Source organism: Rhinoderma darwinii, chromosome 3 (genome assembly GCF_050947455.1).
Source record: "Rhinoderma darwinii isolate aRhiDar2 chromosome 3, aRhiDar2.hap1, whole genome shotgun sequence".
Classification (NCBI taxonomy): domain Eukaryota; kingdom Metazoa; phylum Chordata; class Amphibia; order Anura; family Rhinodermatidae; genus Rhinoderma; species Rhinoderma darwinii.
This window is the reverse complement of record NC_134689.1, coordinates 290255517-290273590: the sequence shown is the minus strand read 5'-3', so window position 1 is coordinate 290273590 and position 18074 is coordinate 290255517. Positions and strand designations below refer to the sequence as shown.

General features: G+C 42.1%; 1 protein-coding gene across 1 annotated transcript in view; it reads right to left on the bottom strand.

Annotated features, from left to right (window-relative positions):
• Positions 1-17131, bottom strand: part of AFG2B (AAA ATPase AFG2B) — a 29389-nt gene extending 12258 nt beyond the window's left edge. The window contains exons 1-6 of the mRNA XM_075858040.1: positions 16997-17131; positions 14846-15904; positions 10793-10978; positions 3502-3660; positions 798-1007; positions 483-704 (exon numbers count right to left, since the gene is read on the bottom strand). Of these exons, the coding sequence (XP_075714155.1) occupies positions 483-704; positions 798-1007; positions 3502-3660; positions 10793-10978; positions 14846-15904 (1836 nt within the window). The 5' untranslated portion in view covers positions 16997-17131. The remainder of the gene's footprint in view (positions 1-482; positions 705-797; positions 1008-3501; positions 3661-10792; positions 10979-14845; positions 15905-16996) is intronic.
• Between the last annotated feature and the right edge of the window lie 943 nt (positions 17132-18074).

Below are 18074 nucleotides of genomic sequence, written 5' to 3'. Positions count from 1 at the left end.
GATGACATAAAAAATTAGGCTTATGAGGCAAAACCTAAAAATGCAGAAGAATTGTAGAATGTAGTCCAATCTTCCTGGAATGGAATACCTGTTCAGAGGTGCCAGAAATTTTGTCGACTCCATGCAACACAGATGTCAAGCAGTTCTCAGAAACAATGGTTATGCCACTTAATATTAGTTCAGTAAAGTGAAATCTGAAACATTTTTTCAGTTTATACATTTTTTAATTTGTAAAGAAAAATGCTATCACTGCAATTTTTTTGAACAGCCCAATATTCCCTTTTCTTTACTTTGTTTAAAGGATTAACACAAACTGCATAAATGTTCTTATTGTTTTGATTTGGAATTGAATGTGTAGTATTTCGAGTGCATTTAGGCAAATAAAAGTTATTGTAATGATTTTGCGCTTTATTTGCATTGCTATTTTTTTTAAACACTCCTGTAAGTAACACTCCTCCTTTTTTCCTCAAACTATAACTGACCTCTTCAATGTGGCCGTGCTCATGATCACCCTCCAGAAGTACTTGTCTGCCTCTGCGTTCAGTAGCTTTGAGCCCAACACCATCAAGTTCGTTTAGTAGAACCGAAAGAATTCTCTCTTGAACACCTGAACCTGTTCTGCTTTCTGAACGACACCCCACAACTGCATCAATCTCATCCAGAAAAACAATTGCTGGAGTGCTTGCTCTTGCTTGCCTGAAAAGCTGTGGAAGTAAAGAAAACCATGCTAGAACTCCATTACCATCTGTCAATAGTATTAAGTCAAATTTCAGCTGATCTATATTCAATATTCTTACCTGTGCTAAAGTCTTCTCTGAATCCCCTATATACGGTGAGAAAAGATCAGCACCACTAATGGAGAAAAAGGAGCAATGGCAGCTGGTAGCCACGGCTTTTACCAGTGTGGTTTTGGCACATCCCGGAGGCCCATATAGTAGAACTCCCTTGGGCAGGGTTAATCCCATCCTCATGAAAGCATCAGGATACTTCATGGGCCATTCAATGCACTAGAAATAAAGAATTACATTAACATACAACCAGTTATTAATTTCAACCCTCCTTATCCGTACTATACAGGTAGGAAGTCATAATGTACTACATCACTTTATGGTTGCACAAATTGCATCAATAATGAAATTAAGGGGGAAATAAACTTTAAAAAATACTTATGACATGTCAGAAGTTTTGATCAGTAGGTGTACGAGCACCGAGACCCCCACCGATCGCTAAAACAAAGCTGCAGAAGCACTCAGGTGAGCCCTGTGCCGCTTCATTTCTGATTGGCTTTCCTCGGTAAGCCGAGCGAGCTGTGTACAAACTCAAATTTTCTATTGAGTCCGTACACCACTCCGAAAGCCAATCAGAAACGTAGCAGCACAGCACTCACCTGTGTGCTTCTACCGCTTCGTTTTAGCGGTTGGTCCACCGATCAAAACTTCTGATTTGTCATTATGACATATCAAAAGTTTTTTTAAAAGTCTAGTTACACTAAGTTATTCCTGTCAAAATACTTGAGTGTACTCATCACCCAGTCAACTAACTGTATACAGCCAGGTGACCTCTGTTGGCCAATCAGCTTTCCAGGAAAGTGCTGCTCAGTAGATGCTATTGAACCTACTTGTTAAATGTTATTAGGGCATCAAGAGAGATATGTCTGTGACACAGTGGCCCACACTTATTATTCAGTTCACGCCTGATTTTGTAAGAAATATTACAGGTTAAAAAGTTGCATTTAAAATTGCGCAAAATTTATCTTCTCACTCCAAAAAAAGAGCCAAGTAATTAAAAGGGCGTGGTCACGTTATAAATGGAATTTTACCCTTTTATGACCAGGGTGTTTTAGGCCTTGATGCTCAGAGCAAAATTTCACCTTTTGGAATACATTTCATTCATATACCATTTTTTTTTTTAATTTCTTTGTCTACCCAAAACATTTTTGTTTAATTTTTTTGTGGGACACATAGAGCTTTCTTGTTATTTAAAGTTGGAGCAGATATCAATTAATTTTGTAGGTATTATTTAGTAAAAAATGGTCAAAAAAATGATTTTTGCTGTAAATTTGCCGTTTTTTTCACAGCAAAAATCACATTTGCAGATTTTCACTTCCCCATTGAACTCAATGGAGAAAGTCTGCAACAAATATGCAACTATTCCGCAGCATAAATTGACACGCTGCCGACTAAAAAATCTGCACTGCAGGTCAATTTCTGAATGGACATTTTCCGCAGCGTGTGGATAAGATTTTTAAAATCGTATCCACTTTGCTGCTACCGTAATAAGCTTCAGATTTTTCCGCCTGCAAAGTATGCAACGTGTGAACATAGCCTTACATAATATAGTAAAGACAGCTGGAAACAAGTTTGAAAATTGCAGGCACGGCTGTAACAATTTACTAGTTTGAATCCTAAAAATCTCTTCAAAATTAATTGGAAAAGTCAAATTTTTAGAACATGACGGTTTCAGATTTTCCTGCAAACAAGCTCTGAAGATTGTGCATATGTCTGACAATTCCTTGGATTGCCCTGAAGGACTTGTATATTAGGGTTTTCTCTTCAGTGTCCTGGGAGTTTGAGCTGAACTTGGCAAATATTTTCCAATTTTTTATCTTCATGCATTTAAATGTTTTATGTGCCCTACAAGTGCTTTTATAGAAAAACATAGGTTGTGAGATAATGGGGAAGATTTACTAATCAAATTGTGCCAGAGTAGTAGAGTATGTGGTGTGCAGCAAAGTTTTTTTTATCTGTTTTGATACTTACACCTCACACAGAAGTATGGGAATGTCTCTAGTAAAAGGGGAATGGCGAGGAGTTGTAAAATGCACCAATTTTCTGGTACAAATACTTATAAAGTACGTCAGTCGTAAGTTGGCGCAAGGAAGAGAAAAGTGTCTAACAAATTGTGCCAAATTTATCATGCCACATTCATGCACCTTTTGACGTTATTGATAAATCTCTCCCGAAGTCTTTTTGTTCAGAAACTTGTTTTCTTTTTCTTTTTTTGACGAAGAGATTCAAATTAAATTTCTTTAAACAGGTTTTAAGATGTATAAATAAATTGTTACGGCCTGTTCACATCAGAGTTGGGCTTCCGTTTGGCTTTCAGTTAATCTGTTCTGTCAGAGGAACAGATGAACGGAAAGTATCGTTTCCGTTTGCATTACCATTGATTTCAATAGTATTTTTTTGTTTCAGTTTGCCACCGTTCTGCTAGGTTTCCGTTTTTTTCACGGAAACAAATGGCACAGCACCCTATGTTATTGCTTCCGTGAAAAAAATGGAAACCTAACGGAACGGAGTCAAACTGGAACAAACAAACAAAAAAATACAATTAAAATCAATGATAATGCAAATGGAAACTATACTTTCCGTTTATCTTTCTGTTCATATGTTCCTCTGACGGAAAAGATGAACGGAAAGCAAAGCGGAAGCCCAACTCGCATGTGCACAGGTCCTTAAAAAAAAGGAGACAATCTGAGAAAAAGATTATTTTGTTTTTTACCTGTTTTAATAAAAGTTTAATATCTTCTAGGCCACCGATTTGGTCCCAGTACACTGGCTTAAACTCCACCTGGCCAACAGCACTACGTGCAGAAGTAGGTCGTATCTTTTTGAAAGCATCATAAAAATGTTTTCTTCTTACTTGCTTTACTTGACAGTCCTGAAATCAAACACAGAACACAAGGCATTAAGGCAGCTTAATTTCTGGATATTATTGTTTCATATATAGAGAACAACAAAATTTTACTTACCTGAAATTTTCTTTTCCTTGAGTCCCAGGCAGCACCCAAGGGATGTTGATCCCGACCCATTCTAGGACAGAACATATTATAAAGCAGCAGACTTTAAAGGGTTAACAATAGGTTACACCCCTCCATTTTAATACCACACACTACCTCCTCCAAGTGTGAAATAATACAAAAGCTGAATCGCAAAATATATTTATTGGGTGGGTGTCTGCTACCTCGGACTCAAGGAAAAGAAAATTTCAGGTAAGTAAATTTTTGTCTTTCTTATCGTCCTCGGCAGCACCCATGGGACTTAATAAGCTAAGACGCGGGAGGGATATTTTGTAACGCCTTACTGAACACTCTTGTGCCTAAAGCTGTACGCCCAGAAGAAGGAATGTCCAGTCTGTAATGAGAGGGGAAGGTTCGAGCCGAAGCCCAGGAAGCTGTTTCACAGATGTATTGTAATGGAACTTCACTCAGCTCTGCCCAGGAAACCGCTGTGGATCGTGTGGAATGAATACGAATCCCCTCAAGTACTGAAACGCCTTCAAATGAGTTCAAAGAGATACAGTGGTTTTTAACAAACTGGCAAGAGTGGCTTTGCTGGCCGCCTGACCTTTTCTTGTACCAAAGAACTGCAAAAATAGTCTTTCAGACTATCTAAAGTCTCTGGTTCTGTGCAGGTAGATACAGACTGCTCTTTTAACATCCAACAATCGCAGAGTCTGCGTATCTTGTTCAGACTCCGCAATGGTAAATAAATGCAGGTAGATAAATCGCTTGGTTAACATTAGTATCAGAAAGAACTTTAGGAAGAAAGGCTGGAACAGTTCTCAACCTAATACAATCTGGCAGAACTTTTAAGTAAGGCTCACGTGAGGCTAGAGCCTGCAGCTCACGGACTCTTTTTGCAGAGGCAATAGCAACTAGCAGAAGAACTTTTCCAGAAAGGGTTTTGAGGTCCACTTCTTCAAGAGGCTCAAAAGGATCAGTTGTCAGGCGCTTCAAGACAATAGCTAAATCCCAGAGAGGACAAGGAAATTTTACATTAGGTCTTAAGATCTTGGTCCCTTTAAAGAAACGCCTGATAAGGTGGTTATTTGAAAACCTGAAATCCAGAGAGGCATTAATAGCAGAAACATGGACACGAAGGGTATTAGATTTCACCCCTGCAAAAATTCAAGCAACTCGGCCGACTGAATCGCTCTAGGGGAAAGATCACGGGCTGTGCACCAAGTAGAAATAATGCACCAAACACTATTATAGTCCTTCCGAGTAGAATCTCTTCGAGATGACAATAGGATCTTAACAACATCTTGCGAAAGACCTTGGTTATATTCCATTTGAGAGTTCCAATAAAGCCTGAAACCATGCCCTCCTGGGCCAGAACGTAATTATTGCTAGGACGTTGGCCCTGTCTTGTCTGATCTTCTGTAGGCACCTGAATATCAGCGGTAGAGGGGGAAACAGATCGAGAAACTTCCCTGTCCAGGATAGGGAGAATACATACAGAGTCTCTGGATTGCCTTATAAGGCACAGAATTTTTGAAGTTTCCTGTTGCAGGCAGTTGTCCGCTTCTGGTTGGCCCCATCTCCCTATTAACACCTGGAACACTAATGGATTTAGTTCCCACTCTCCAGGTCTGATGGTTTCCCTGCGAAGGAGAAGTGGCGAGAAGTTTTCGTTGCCTCTGATGTGGATCACTGCAACACTTGTCAGGTGACATGATCTTGGCACACTCGTTCTCCGGTAGGCGAGATTTGGTACCTCTCTGCTTGTTCAGGTAGAATATCGTCATCATGTTGTCTGACTGAACCTTCAGATGTGTACCTCTTAATCTGTACTGGAAGTGGAGCAAAGCCAGTCTCACCGCTTTCAATTCCCTGTAATTGGATGACATCTTGCTATCCTGAGAAGACCATCGCCCTTGAGTCCAGACATCCTGAAGATGGGCACACCAGCCGAGTTTGGAGGCGTCCCTGGTTAATATAATCCACTGATGGGCAGCAAAGAATTTCCCTTTCAGGAGATTCCTGTTCATCAGCCACCATCTGAGAGCCAGCTTTGTTTTGGGAGAGATTAAACTTCTTTTGACTAATCCGGCAGGAAGTCTGTTCCAAGACTTGAGGATCTCCGCTTGAATTGGTCTGAGATGGGCTTTTGCCCACGGAACTGCATCTAAAGAGGCAGTCAGAAGGCCCAGGACTCTCATTGCATTCCTGATGGAGATAACAGGGGAGCGGAGAATTGACAACACTGCATGCTGGATGATCAGAATCTTCTCTGTCGGAAGAAAAACTTTCATGGTTCTGGTGTCTATTTTGAGCCTTAGAAAATGGAGGGACCTGCTTGGAGAAAGTAGAGACTTTTCCCAATTGATTATATAGCCATGGTCTTCGAGACAGCTTGTGACGGTTTGAATGTGTTCCAAGACCTCTGATGAGGAAGCCTTTATCCACCAGTCGTCTAGATACGGGACTAGGCATATTCCCAGAAGACGCAGTTTTGCAACTAGCACCATAGATGTTTTGGTGAATACCCTTGGAGCAGATGAGAGACCAAATGGGAGGGCAGCATATTGGGGGTGTTGAATCCTGCTGCCTTGATGATAAGCGACCCTTAGGAACTTTCTGTGTTCTGGTCGAATGGGTATGTGCAGATACGTTTCTTTGAGATCGATTTTTGCCATCACATCTTCTCTGGACAACAAGGCAATGGCATCTTTGAGTGACTCCATCTTGAATTTTCTTTTTTGAAGACAAGTATTTAGACCTCTCAAGTCTATAATTAATCTCCACTTGCCGACGGGTTTGGGAACGGGAAATACAAGGGAATAATACCCTTTCCCCATTTCTTCAGGAGGCACAGGCTTTTTAATCTTGCTTCTCCAAGAACTCTTGAAGGAGAGGTTCTATCTGAGGACGTCTTCCTGGGGTGATCAAATATCTCTAAGGAGGATGACAAATAAACTCAAGCCAGAGTCCGCAACGAATGATCTTTAACACCCAGGCATCTGAAGTGGAGGTCTGCCAGCTGGGGAAAAAATGCCTGAGCCTTGCACCTACTGGAGTCGACTGAGGCCTGGCATCAGAAAGATTTCTTATTTCCTGCAGAAAAGGACTTCTTGCTGTTCTTATCTCCCTTAGGTTTTCTTCGCCTCGCAGGTTCCTATTTACGAAAGGAATGAAAATATCTCCTACCTCTGGATGGAGAGGACCTGGAGAAACGGAAGTTACGATTTCTTCCCCTAGACGTCCCTGGAAAGAAATGTCCTTTCTCCTCATGGAGCGATTTCAAAATGCTGGTAAGTTGATTGCCAAATAAATGTCCTGGTTGTAACAAAAATTATTTTTGGATGATAAATCCCCATTCCAAGCCTTGAGCCATATAGCACGTCTAGCCAAGTTGGATAAGGCCATCTGTTTGGAGGAAAGACGTAACACATCAACAGGAAAGTCACATAAATAATCAGAGGCAGTCTTTAAGGTTGTTAACATCTCAAGAATTACTTCCCTAGGGGTTCCTGCCTCTAACGCATTAGTTAACTGACTTAGCCATACTCTAAGAGCTCTAGCAATAGGTGTGGTTGCAAGAGAGGCCTTACACAGGGCAGCAGAAGAAGAGTAGACCTTCTTTAAAGCAGCGTCCGCCTTTCTATCAAGTGGATCTTTTAGTAGAGAGAAATCATCCACTGGAAACACAGCACGTTTAGCTAGCTTAGCAACTGCGAAATCGACCTTGGCTGTGGCCTCCCAGGCCTCAGTATCCTTTTCATCTAATTTGAACATCGTTTTAAATCGTACACCGAGATCCAATTTTTTTTTCTGGTACCACCCATTCTTTTTGAAGTGTCGATGTTAGGACTGGATGGGAGGGCAAAACTTTAACTTTTTTCCTTGGGAAATAGAATAGAGCCCGTTTTCCTACATTAGGAACTTTGTCCTCATCTACCTCAATTGTGGACTTAACAGCTTTAATTAGCTTTTGCATGAGTTCTCCTTTAAATAAGAACTTATCATCATCAGTGTCAGAAGCGTCAGATGAAGACGCCATCATCACCGGATGCTTTAATCTTTCATCCTCAGAAATAGTTGGCTCTCCAGCCACTGTGTCAGATCTAGAAGAATGTTCCATAGCAGACGAGACTTCCTTAAAGGTTTCAACAAGCTGACCCTTGAACCAGGAAAATAAGCTTCTAGCCTCTGTTGCCATAGGAGATTCTTCCATGATAGTACAACTTGAACATAAATCCTGGGGATACTCATCTGGTACAGACTGCTGACAATTGCAGCAGACTTTGTGTCTTGACTTTCTTTTTGATGCTGTTAAGAGACTCTTCAGCAGTTGGACTGGACATCTGTTAATAGAAATAATAAACTATGCTATCATAACACGTCTAAATAGGAAGGGGATGAATATAGGACTCATACTTCTCACCCCTCCTATCTGAATGAACGGCTGCCAGGCACTTAGCTCCATCAGACTGCTGTAGCAGTGGATTAAAAAAATTCCGCCTGCACCTGTGCAGAATGGCACTTACCACCGAAACCGGAAGTTGCCATGGCACCATCTTGAGACTCTTGTACACCCATCCGGGTGCATAGACAGGAACCGGAAGCGCCCCCCGACGCCATCTCGGTGCTCCAAGCATGCACACGCAAGATCACAGGAGCATCCAGCAGACTCAGGACAGCGCTCAGTTCCGAGACCTACACCAGAACTGGTGATTAGCTCGATGCCCAGAGTGGTAGAAACCCTCTACCAGGAACATGGAACTGGACATAAACCAGCCGGACACCCCCAGCCGGGATGGGGCTCTCCTAGAAGAAAAGGAGAGTAAATATATACTATAATAGAAACAACTTTACATGCTGCTTACCTCAGAACAGAACAATTTTTTCACACTTGGAGGTGGTAGTGGGTGGTATTTATATTGGAGAGGTGTTACCTATTCTTAACCCTTTAAAGTCTGCTGCTTTATAATATGTTTTGTCCTAGAATGGGTCGGGATCAACATCCATGGGTGCTGCAGAGGACGATAAGGAACTAATAATTTAGCACCCTATTATTTATCACATTGCGGGGAAACACCTAAGGTTGACAGCACCTTTTCAGCACTGGGTGTGTAAACGATAGGATACCAGTCTTGTTCAGTTAAAAACAGTGTGGCTGCTATTATTATTCTAACCCTTAAAAGGTGGTATTTCCACAAACACACGTATCTCCTATGGAGCTGCTGGAGACAGAGGTCCCAGAAGTTCCATAGAAATGAATGGGGAACTGGCCGAGCATGCGTACCAGCGCTCCATTCTTATGCAGCACTACGGGGGGACTTTCGGCCCCCCAGCTATCACACATATATCCCCTATCCTGTGGATAGGGGATACATGTGTTTTGTGGGAAAACCCCTTTAAATGAAAAAATGATTTTTGGAATCTGTTTTGCAATAATGTTGATGCTCTGTTAATGTTTGTGCCAAACACCAGTGTAATTTCTATGACATTTACTAAAATATGTACTTTACATTAAAGCTAGCCTTGGGCACTAGATAAAAGTTGGATGAACCTGTCAATTTAGTTGTGATCATCTGACAATTTAATGTGTATGTGCACAGGCGGATAGTCCACTGAGTGGAAAAGAAGGATCAGGCATGTTGGATTTCAACATGCCGATCTGTTATTTATCTGGCAGCGGCTTACTTCTAAGGCTGGATTCACACGAACACATTACGTCCGTAATGGACGGAACGTATTTCGGCCAAAAGTCCCGGGCCGAACACACTGCAGGGAGCCGGGCTCCTAGCATCATAGTTATGTATGACGCTAGGAGTCCCTGCCTCTCCGTGGAACTACTGTCCCGTACTGAAAACACGATTACAGTATGGGACAGTTGTCCTGCAGCAAGGCAGGGACTCCTAGCATCGTACATAACTATGATGCTAGGAGCCCGGCTCCCTGCAGTGTGTTCGGTCCGGGACTTGCAGCCGAAATACGTTCCGTCCATTACAGACGTAACATGCTCGTGTGAATCCAGCCTAAGAGGAATAAAAATGGTTTCTGAGCTGAGCGCACGAGTTTATGAGCAGGAGCGCAAGAGATAAGTGTTCAGCTGACAGATATCTGATGTGTATGTGCAGAATAAAAGTCTAACGGTGAAGCGCAGCAGGAAGTAAAAAAATACTTTTCATGAGATCCACCATCTATTGCTGGATTTTACCCACCATGACTGGAAATGGTGGAGACATATACGAGTCACTAGCTCTTCTACTCAAGATCATAAAGATCAAGCGTAGTCAAACACTAGCTAAGCAAAAGGGCACATGCTTAGCAAACTAACGATTAATAATTACAATAGGAAACATTTTTACAGTTTTCCTTTCATTCTCATATTTTCTGCATTAGGAAATCTTCTGTGATTTGAAATCCCATAGAAATTAATAAGATCAGTTAAGAATGTTTCAAAGAAATGTAAAGCAAAGTACTAATGTGAGTCACAATTGGAAACATCCTGACCATATCCTATTGGGGCATATGGGTGCCAGAGGGCCCCCCATCCCTCACGTAATACTACATTATACCTGCAGCAGCCACACTGAACTGTACACAGCTTGTCCCAGGAGCTGCGTGTAGAAACATGGTATGTAAACCAAAACAGTCACTAAGGCCCCATGCACACGATTGTAATTTTCATCCGTAATTACGAACCCATTATTTCCTATTGGCCATAGACACCTTTACGTATATTTTCGGATGTGGGTCAGGGTCGTAGAAATGATCTGCAAATTAAAGAACATGACGTATTCTTGTCGCCAATTGCGGCAAAGACTCGCCCATAGAAGTCTATGGGCGTTTCCGCAATTGCGGACAGATCCGTATTTGCGGACAGTAAAAACCATTAAGGTCGTGTGCATGAGGCCTTAGTCACAGTCTCATCACTCCCCTCACCGACCAAACCGGCAAGTTGTTCTTTGCAAAACTATTAACAATTCAGGTACCCAGTCTGATGGGTCCTAAGAACTAAAAGTGAACTTCCCCTTTAAAAATACGTCATGTGCTTCTTACCTGATATGCCTGAAGTACTACTTGCAGGGCAGCATCTCTGCAGAGGGCAGTAAGATCAGCTCCTACATAACCCACCGTCATGTCAGCCAAGGCATCTATGTCCACATCACTGTGGATAGGAATATTAGATGTAAGTACCTCCAGAATGTCTCGTCTTTGGCTTATTGTAGGAGCCCCAATAATGATCTGGAATAAAGAATGCACATTATATTGCAGAGCAATTCCATGACAGAGCAGAGAATGGATGATATATTTACATGGGTCTCTATTTTAGGTTACCTTATTTTTAGTGTCTATACTTTATAGTTACTCTTGTTTGTTCATTGGGCGATTTTAGATAAAAAAGTGTCAATTTCACTAATTTATTTAATTAAAGGGAACCTGTTACATTTAAAATGCTGGCTGACCTGTCAGTGGCATGTTATAGAGCAGGAGGAGCTGAGCAGATTGATATATAGTTTTAAGGGAAAATATTTAGTATAACTTGTACTTTATTATTTTAAATCTCTGCTCATTTTGGGCTTAAGAGTCCAGTGGGCGGTCCTGCTCAATGATTACCAGTTATTTCTGTATTCACGCTTATACAGGGAAGGCTGTCAATGAATGGTTGAGACCGCCCACTGGACTCTTTAGCCCCAAATTAGCAGAAGTTTAAATGAGTATATTACAAGTTATACTGAATCTTTTGCTACAAAACGATATATCAATCTGCTCAGCTCCCCCTGCTTTAAAGTTATGGTTAACATTATTGGCACCCCTGATCATTAAGTATACCATGTAAAAAATCTCCTGAAATAAAGTGATTAGTGAAACTGCTTGGATATATTTATAAACTCATGTTTGATACAGAAAAGCACAAGGCACAAAAATAACAAATAAAAACAGGGAAAAACAATGCCATGACATGATTAATGGCAACTATTGTTCAGTTTAGACAAAAGGACAAAGTCAGACTAACCTGTGATTAGAAATTACACTCCCCTGTCCCCACCTTGTCACAGTGGCAAAGACAAGAGAGTAGTCTGAACAGACCAGAAATGCTACAACCAAGCACAAGCAGTCTAAAGGGTACAAGACTCTCTCTAAAGACCTTGGTATCCCGGCTTCAACACTTCAAAATGTTATCAAGAAGTTTGCTACTCATGGAACAGTCAAGAACCTTCCAAGACATGGTGGAAAGAGGAAAATTGATGAAAGAAACCACCAAAGTTAGTTAGAAATGTGGAAAAGACCACGTACAACATCCAAAGAACATTAGACTGAGCTTAAAGGGAAGGTGTCATGAATTATTTTATTTTTTTTATTAGATTGCTTTTAATAAAATATAAACAAAAATTTAATTTATTCACACGGGGTCTTTTGCCGAGTTTTTTGACGCGGAAACCGCGTCGCAAAACTCGGCAGAAACGGCCCGAGAACGCCTCCCATTGATTTCAATGGGAGGCGTCGGCGTCTTTTTCCCGCGAGAAGTAAAACTGCCTCGCGGGAAAAAGAAGCGACATGCCCTATCTTCGGGCGCTTCCGCCTCCGACCTCCCATTGACTTCAATGGGAGGCAGGAGAAAGCGTATATCTCGCTGTTTTATGCCCGCGGCGCTCAATGGCCGCGGGCGAAAAACGGCGCGATAATTGCTGTTCACACGGAGTATTTTGGGGGAGGAATATCTGCCTCAAAATTCCGTTTGGAACTTTGAGGCAGATATTCCTCCCCCAAAATACTCCGTGTGAACATAGCCTTAGTGTTGTGACTTTAAACTTTTTACTGTGTTCTTGATTTTACTTCTCTATGGGGGCTGCCAATTTTTTTTCATCTCGGTATGTGTCGATTAACGACACATACAGAGATGGAATACGGCACATACAACCCCATAGAGAATGCGAACGGGAGCCGTTCCATTCACAGAAGCGTACGGTGTCTGTGTGGGAACGGCGCATGCGCCGCTCCCACACAGACCACAACGAAGCTCGTTCGTAGAGCAAAATCTGGCGCCATTTTCATGTGGACCGGAAGCCGCTGCCGGACAGTAAGATGACGACTTCCGGCCACGGCTTCCGGCCATATGTTCAAGGAAGCGAAGGCGCAAGGAAGAGGAGCGTAGACCAGCGGAGGCGGCAGGAGAAGTTAATTTATGTTCGTGTATGTAATGTGTGTATTTTGTTCGTGTGATACTGTCTGCTGAGCACTCTATCTAATCCTCCTAGCACTGTGCAGTGGCTGAGAAAATGGCGGCACACAGTGTAGGAGGTTTGGAGACCTTCAAACCCTCCTTCCCCTGGTACTAGCCAGAATAAGGGAGGGGAGATTGTGTGAGGACACTAGAGGAGAGTGTGTTCACCCCAAATTTGCAGCATAAGTCAATGAGGTTACTTTACCACAGTGACCATGCTGCAATTTTGGGAACTGCTCCCTCTAGTGACCAGCACATGGAAATGTAATAAATTAGAATCTAATTTATAATATTTCTTGACTTGTGAAAAAATGAAAAAAAATTAAAACAATGTGTAATCACTCAAATACTAATTGTTTAACTGAAAAACGGAATGTGTCGCTAGAATTTTTTTAAGACATCTGGAGTGATGGTTTCAACCTGTCCCATACGCCACACATTGAACTAAACAGGGCTTTGCGGGCGGAGGCCAAGGAGGACCCCACAGAAAGAGAGACGGAACTTTACCAAGGGTTACATAGACAGACCACAATCTTTCTGGGAAAATGTTCTATGGACAAATAAAACCAAACTTGAGCATTTTGGCAATGAATAAGTGTTAGGTTTATAGACCAAATAAAGCCTATAAAGAAAAGTGCACCCCACCTGAAACAGGGTGAAGGATTTATAATGTTGTAGGGCTACTTAGCTGCCCCTGGGACTGGAGGTTGTGCAAGGGGTTATGTGGGGAGTGAAAGGTATTAGCAGTGTAGTCACTGAAGTATGTGAGTACATGCGCTAATATACATTCTGCTCCCCCGTCACGCTAATTATGAGATTTTAATACATTTTTATTTTTGGTCCCCCGCCAGTGCTATAAAAAAAATCTATTAAAATCTCATAATCAGCGCTATGGGGCACCGGAATGTATGTTGGCGAGTGTACTCACGCACTGCAGTAAGCACATTGATAATAGTTTTCGCTCCCCACATAACACCTTTAACCCCTTCCTGCAAAGCGCAGTACCATTACGTCACGGTGATAGTGCGGGCTCAGGAGCTGAGCTTGCACCATCACCGCCGGGGGCCAGCTGTATGTTACAGCTGGCACCCTGAGGTATTGGCCAGGACCGGAGCCAGCATCCGATCCGGCCGATTAAACCCTCAGATGCTGCATTTAATAGAGCTTGCAGCATGTGAGGAGTTTTTAGCCCCCAGCAACGTGATCGCTGGGTTGCCAGTGGCTGCAATGGCAATCGGAGGCCTAATGCTTACCTCCCGGTCTGCCAGCAATGGAAGCCTCCTATGCCCCGCTCGCCGGCAGGGCCTAAAAGGCTTCCGGTAGCATCGGCAAGATGGCGCCGGCTCAGCTTCCGGCTCAGAAGCTGAGCCGGCACCATTAGCAGTGGGTGTCCGCTGTAACACCCACAGCACAACGCACAGCACACCGACCCATTGATTTCAATGGGGCTATTCACACACGCGTGAGTTTTCACGCAGCGAGTGTCCATTGCGTGAAACTCACTGCATGTCCTATATTGCTGTGTTTTCAAGCGCCTAGTCGCCCATTGAAGTCAATGGGTGCGTGAAAACCACGGACAGCACACGGACGCACATCCGTGTGTTGTCCGTGTTTCAAACATCAATTACATTGGAAAAAAAAACCAGGAAGAGCACACTGATGCAAAAACACAACACACATGGACATATTTACGAGCAGAAATCTGTCACACTCGTGTGAATATAGTCTACGAGGCCTTGCACTAGATTTTCCTTTTATCCTTGACCTGCCTCTGATCAAAGTAGACTGGTTACTAGATAGGTAGGGGTGTCAGAAGCCCCTGCCTTTTCCTTCATTACACCTGTAAATGGTTACATGATTTATATACTCGAACTACAGATATTTACCTCTCTATCAAACCTCCCAGGTCGCCTGAGTGCCGAGTCTATGACGTCTGGCTGGTTTGTAGCAGCAACAATAACCATCTTGTTGTCACTGTGAATCCCATCCATGAGTGTCAATAGCTGGGCAACAATTCGATTTTCAGGGGCATTATTGGAGTGCCCTCGTTTAGGACACAAAGTATCTACCTCATCAATAAAGAGAATACAAGGGCCAGCACGAGAAACATTTCTGGCATTTTCAAAAATCTTCCTTAAATTCTCCTCAGCTTCTCCCGGTCTTGAACCATGAATTACTGGCCCGCTCAGGCTAATAAGATAGGCACCTACTTGTCTTGCGACTGCTTTCACCAGGAGAGTTTTACCAACGCCAGGAGGCCCAATTAAGAGGAGACCTTTTGGACAAGAAAGGCGTAATTTAGATATAGTCTTTGGGTAAAGGAAAGGTAAATTAAGAATCTCTTTTAGTGATGTACATACATCATCCATTCCAGCAACCTGATATTGAGAGTTATTGTCCGATGAGTGCTTGTACCACTCAAGTGTCTTCATCTCTTTAATATGCACACTTGTTTTTGCTGTTATAAATCCTGCTCCATGAGTTACTGGATCCATGTCTAAAATTTCCACATTCGCCACAGGTGAATCTTCTGGAACGGTTACCACATATTTAGGTAAGACATACACATTTCTTAATAAGTCTCTGACAACCTCAAGAACAGTTGTTCCAGATACGTTGTCTTCCGCATTTTTCAATACAATTTTTACGGTCACCCTTTTTAACTTGACGGAATTTAGGCTTTTTAGGTGATGTAGAGAAACAGAGTCCTTATATACGGTCACTGGCTGAGGTGATGTGGAACACATGAGGTCAACTTGTAGGAAACCATCAGACATATCTCTTCTTGGCCAAGCAGTACACAAACAGCTGCCATTAGGTAAAGATATAAGAAGTGGAAACCCAATCTTAACTCCCAGGTCAGACATTGCTTTGGGTCCTATCCTGCATCTTTGGGTTCCATGGTCTTCATGATTCAGCGGCAACAACCTAAGTACTGTGTCCATCTGTGAAAAAACAACACTAAAATTACATTTAAAAGTAAAAATATCTTCTACATTCAAAACAAAGAATAAATATAGGACCTAAACATATTTCCTAAAGCTCAGTTCACACCTCTACATCGTTCTAGTTTGTCCCCTCCATCATTATTAAAGGAGTTGTCCGGTTTCCGAAAATCAATGTTATTTCTTTGTATAGTTCAAAGTTATACAATGTTCCATTTTAATTTCTGTATTAATTCCTCACGGTTCTCAAGATCTCTGCTTGTTGTTATTCAGTAGGAACATTCACTGTTTACTTACAGTGCATAAAATCCTGTCCATGGTCATGTGATGGACACACAGGTGCTGGGATCGTTAGAAGACAGAGCTCTTACACACATACTGTAACGGGCCATGCACCTGTGTGATCATCACATGACCATGGACAGAATTGTATCCACTGTAATTAAACAATGAATGTTCTTACTGAATAACAACAAGCAGAAATTTTGAAAACCGTGAGCAATTAATACAGGAAAATTTTATTATTTTTAATTACACTAAAAATAACATTAGCTTTCACAGCAGTCATTTAAAGTTGGGGAGCAGGATTCAAAGTTTTACTTTCTGGTTCTGTGTGTGGAATGGGGAGTGGGGGGTGGAAGCTGCAAGTGACAGCAGTAAAAAAAGGTCGGCGTCTGTTACAGCGTATCCACTGCATTTCCACGGCAAAATCTGCACTTGTTACGCGTGGATTTTGCTGATGGATTTTATTACTCCTTCTGCATTGAAAAGGGTGAAATCCGCAGTGAACATCCAGAACAAAGTATGCTGCAGATTTTCATAATGACATCACATCTCGCAGTCATGTGACCAGACTATGTAATATATAGTGCCACTGGATTGCTAGACATGTTAGTATGTGGATCACACACACACCCCCCCCCCCCCTCAAATTCTGGAAATCCCCTTTAACAGAAAGTAAATGAGGAATAGTCTGTCCAATGCATTATATGAGAGCCCATTTAGAATACAAGTACACAAAATATTGTCATAACTAAGAAGGCTCGTGACTTCTCCCTGACGAGTCTCATGCAGCTCTTGGTTATTACTAACCTTAGCCACAGTGCGACCGGCGCAGAGAAACAGCGAAGATCACGAAATTACAACAGTACATAGCGACTGAAGAGCGCACGACATTGAATCTCACATGTTCTAACAGCCTCAACTTCCGGCTTGTCACAGCAATGCAGGCCGGGAAATGTAGTTCTAGGGTCTTTCAAAGATTCCGCCAACGTCAGGATTACTTGAGGCCAGTCCAGTATGTTTTCATAGACTGTGTCTTGCTGAGCGCTGGATGGGGATTTGTGTATTAATAATTATTCATAATCTGATCTTCTAATTTTTCCTTCACAATATTAGCTTTGTTTTTATTACCAAAATTGGTTGTCATTCAGTCAGATGACCGCGAGGTGGCAGGATCGGACGTGTATTTCTGCTATATCAAAGCCACTGGAGGTCAGTCGACTGTATTGACTGAGAATGATAATTGGGGAAAAGTTATACGTTTTTATCTGTTAACTGCAGCATAAACTAAAAACCACTCAGCGGCTGCCGGATGTTCACATTCTGTATTTGGAAAATGTGCGTTTTCAGGGCTGTTTACAGGCTGGATTTACACGCAGCGTTTACTCCCAAAGACGATGGCCAGATGTTTATTTAATTTATGGCATAATATGAGAATGGCTACATACAGAGCTTTGGTTTTTGATGTTTTTGTAGCGTTTTTGAGGTCAGTAGCGTTTAATTAAAAACACAATACACCCCAAGAATGGCATTTTTTACTGACGTTTTTTTTCCATAGGCGTTTTCATAGGGCTTCAAAAAATAAAATAGGCGCACCACTTTCTGTTGGCTAGATCCACCCCTTTTGATAAGCCACACCTTTCGTAAAAAGTGCCGGCCGCAGTGTAATAGTGAAAAAATGAAACAGTTTTCGTGCAAAACAAGCATGCGCCAAAATGTGTGACTTTTTTTACGGCATTAAAGTGGCATAACCCTGGTAATAAATTCTCTGTTTGTTTTTCATCTTCGCTCAGTGTTTCAATGGGATTTATAAGAATTCCATGTACTTTGAGGGTATGTTCACACAGGGGCGGATTAACCCCTTCCCTCTTTGGCCACTTTTGACCTT